Source organism: Electrophorus electricus, chromosome 6 (genome assembly GCF_041902795.1).
Source record: "Electrophorus electricus isolate QZ-2024a chromosome 6, ASM4190279v1, whole genome shotgun sequence".
NCBI classification, from domain to species: Eukaryota; Metazoa; Chordata; class Actinopteri; order Gymnotiformes; family Gymnotidae; genus Electrophorus; species Electrophorus electricus.
Window position 1 is genome coordinate 9,317,665 of NC_137502.1, and position 2,479 is coordinate 9,320,143.

Here is a 2,479-nt window from a genome sequence, read left to right on the forward strand (position 1 = left end):
GCGAACATATTTCGTGGAAAGTCAGAAAAATCCCTGGAGAGAGGTAGTTGGTTCTGTTAGTTGGACTGTTTTTTTCTGGAATTAGACAGTTCACCGCGCCCAGGAATTACGTGGCTCCGACAACGCCGGTGTTCACTGTTGAACCATTATTACTTAATAGTGTAAATCCATTATTCTGTTGTTTTATCAGAATAAAATCGACATTAGAACTGTCCAGTGAAACGTTTGCACTGTCTGATCAGAATAAAATCGACTTTCACAACTGTCCACTGTGCAGTGACGCCTCTGAACTAACTGATTCTAGGGTGAGTTCATGTTCTTCTGCTGACAAGTTAAAGTTTTAATAAACCGGAACTGGGTTTTAAATTGCTAACTATAATCGGGTCCTGTAGCCAAGGCAGCTATGTCAGCCAGTGATGTTTGGGTTGGTTCCTGGAGGCCCCATAAGCCAAGAGGACCTATTGCTGCACTATACAGCAGTCCAGGGCCCAAGTATGCTCTCCCTGGAGCTACAGGTAAATCATCCGATGCTTAACTATACAGCAGTAAAAGTATAAACAGCTTTCGAATCTTGTCTTCTCTATTTTATCCATGTTAAAAAGTTCTATGTGATGTTATTTGGTTTTAATTATGTAGGTGTAAATGATCATGACCCACGCAAATGGAAAGCTCCTGCATACAGTTTTGGCTCTCGCCATCGACATTTCAGCCCCAGCTGTTCTCCTGGACCTGGATACCTTGTCCCCTCCAATATTACCAGAATTGGGCATGATGGCACCCCAGCGTATTCCCTGTACAGTCGGCTCAAAGACTCTCAGCCCTTCCAGACCCCTGCGCCAGGTTATATTGGTTTTGCCCTTTCAGTTAAAAAAAAAGAATAATAGATTTTGCATAGAGCCCCTTGCCTTGTCAGGATCGTACATAAACATAGATAGAATATAGTGGTCTAAAGAAAACTCTTGAAATATAGATCTAATAGTACATTCGATTTTTATGTTTTGCAGGGAGGTATTGCCCTGAGAAAGCAGGCAAAACGACCTATTATTCTGCTCCTGCGTACTCGCTGTCATCTCGGACCAAAGTATTCTATAATGACCAAACGCCAGGTAAACACTATCTCTCAGAACAATATTACTGCTGGTGCTGTGGAGCTCTTCTTCACTTCTATCGTACACTCAGTCTGTTCTATTGTATGCTCATTAAGTCTCTGGCTTTTAGGGCCTGCCGCTTACATGCTGCCCTCATTGGTCGGGCCAAACACAGTGAATAAAAGATCTGCCCCAAACTTTTCCCTTACCGGCCGTACCAAAAAAGGCAGCTTCTATGAAGACCTGCAAAAGGTGAGAACAAAGCTGTGGAAGATGCTATAATAGACCAATAACCACAAATTCTATTACTTGTGAAGAGCTCTGTTTATATTAATAATAAGTTCCTATGTTTCTCTTAGACTCCAGGTCCGGGGAGCTACAGAGTTGTAGATCCAAGTGTTTACAGAAGCAAACCTCCCCAGTACAGTTTGACTAGCCGCACCAGCATGCCTGGTGACAAGACCAAGAAACCAGGGCCTGGTGCTCACTGTCCAGAGCAGGTCAGACAGACAGGCAGGCAGACTCAAAGACACATATCATATCATGTTAGTTTAACTGACCCTTTAAAGACTGATGAACTTGTGTTTTTAGGTGACCATGACAAGACCGCAAGCCCCTCGCTTCTCCTTTGGTGTTCCGCACTCTGAGTTCATCACCCAGCTGATTGTGGACATCTCTGATTAGCGTAGCTGTCTTGTCTCATAAAGAATTTTTTCTGTTGTGCAGTAGAGACTTTCATTGTATAATTCCGAAGTGCAGCAATTTTTAAGAATCCTAAGATAACAAGTGAAGTAGTGCAGACCAAGCCAGTATGTAACACTGTTTGCTTGCCCTAGACCAGAGCACTCCATGAGAGTGAGACTTAAAATCCTGGTCAGTACAAACCAAAACTTAGCTGAAGAAATACATGCTGTTGCAAGGAATAGATTTGCGTTCACTAACTGATTATTCTCAGGTTCTAGTGGAATTTTATTGTCCAGTGTTAGACTACTTTGTCAGAATAGGACATTTCCAATATCAGGGCAAGATAAACTTATGCTAGCTAAACAACTGCACCAGTTTGGACACCAAACAAGAGCTGTTATCTGTTATAACTGTCACCTTTCTCTACATTATGAGCTGAATGTAATATACCAAATGGTGGACATTATGGGGGAAAAATTCTGGGAGCCATACCACTTCAAAGGTTTGTTATGTAAAGTAAATAATCACACATGTGATACACAGTCCTGATTATTTTAATAGTTTATTTTCGATAATTGTAGACATGAGATTTTTGTTACTCAAACTTCTATATGCTTCCTTTAATATAAACACTGAAAATAGTAGATCCTAATATGTCACAGTAGACCATAATGTGCCAAAAAGCTGTTATGATTTCTTTGATTATT

General features: G+C 41.1%; 1 protein-coding gene across 1 annotated transcript; it reads left to right on the plus strand.

Moving 5' to 3' along the window:
• The first annotated feature begins 394 nt into the window (after nucleotides 1-394).
• Nucleotides 395-1,772, plus strand: LOC145658541 (ciliary microtubule associated protein 1B-like). Its single transcript, XM_081715757.1, has 6 exons — nucleotides 395-515; nucleotides 637-840; nucleotides 1,005-1,106; nucleotides 1,219-1,340; nucleotides 1,448-1,588; nucleotides 1,680-1,772. Exons 1-6 carry the CDS (start codon nucleotides 404-406, stop codon nucleotides 1,770-1,772), a joined length of 774 nt encoding a protein of 257 aa, XP_081571883.1. The 5' UTR covers nucleotides 395-403.
• Nucleotides 1,773-2,479: the final 707 nt, after the last annotated feature.

Excerpts from the sequence above, each read along its gene's own strand:
- LOC145658541 (XM_081715757.1), top strand. The coding sequence starts at position 404 with ATGTCAGCCAGTGATGTTTGGGTTGGTTCCTGGAGGCCCCATAAGCCA. Across the intron at positions 516-636 it reads TGCTCTCCCTGGAGCTACAG|GTGTAAATGATCATGACCCA; the intron begins GTAAATCATCCG and ends TTAATTATGTAG. Across the intron at positions 841-1,004 it reads CTTCCAGACCCCTGCGCCAG|GGAGGTATTGCCCTGAGAAA; the intron begins GTTATATTGGTT and ends TATGTTTTGCAG.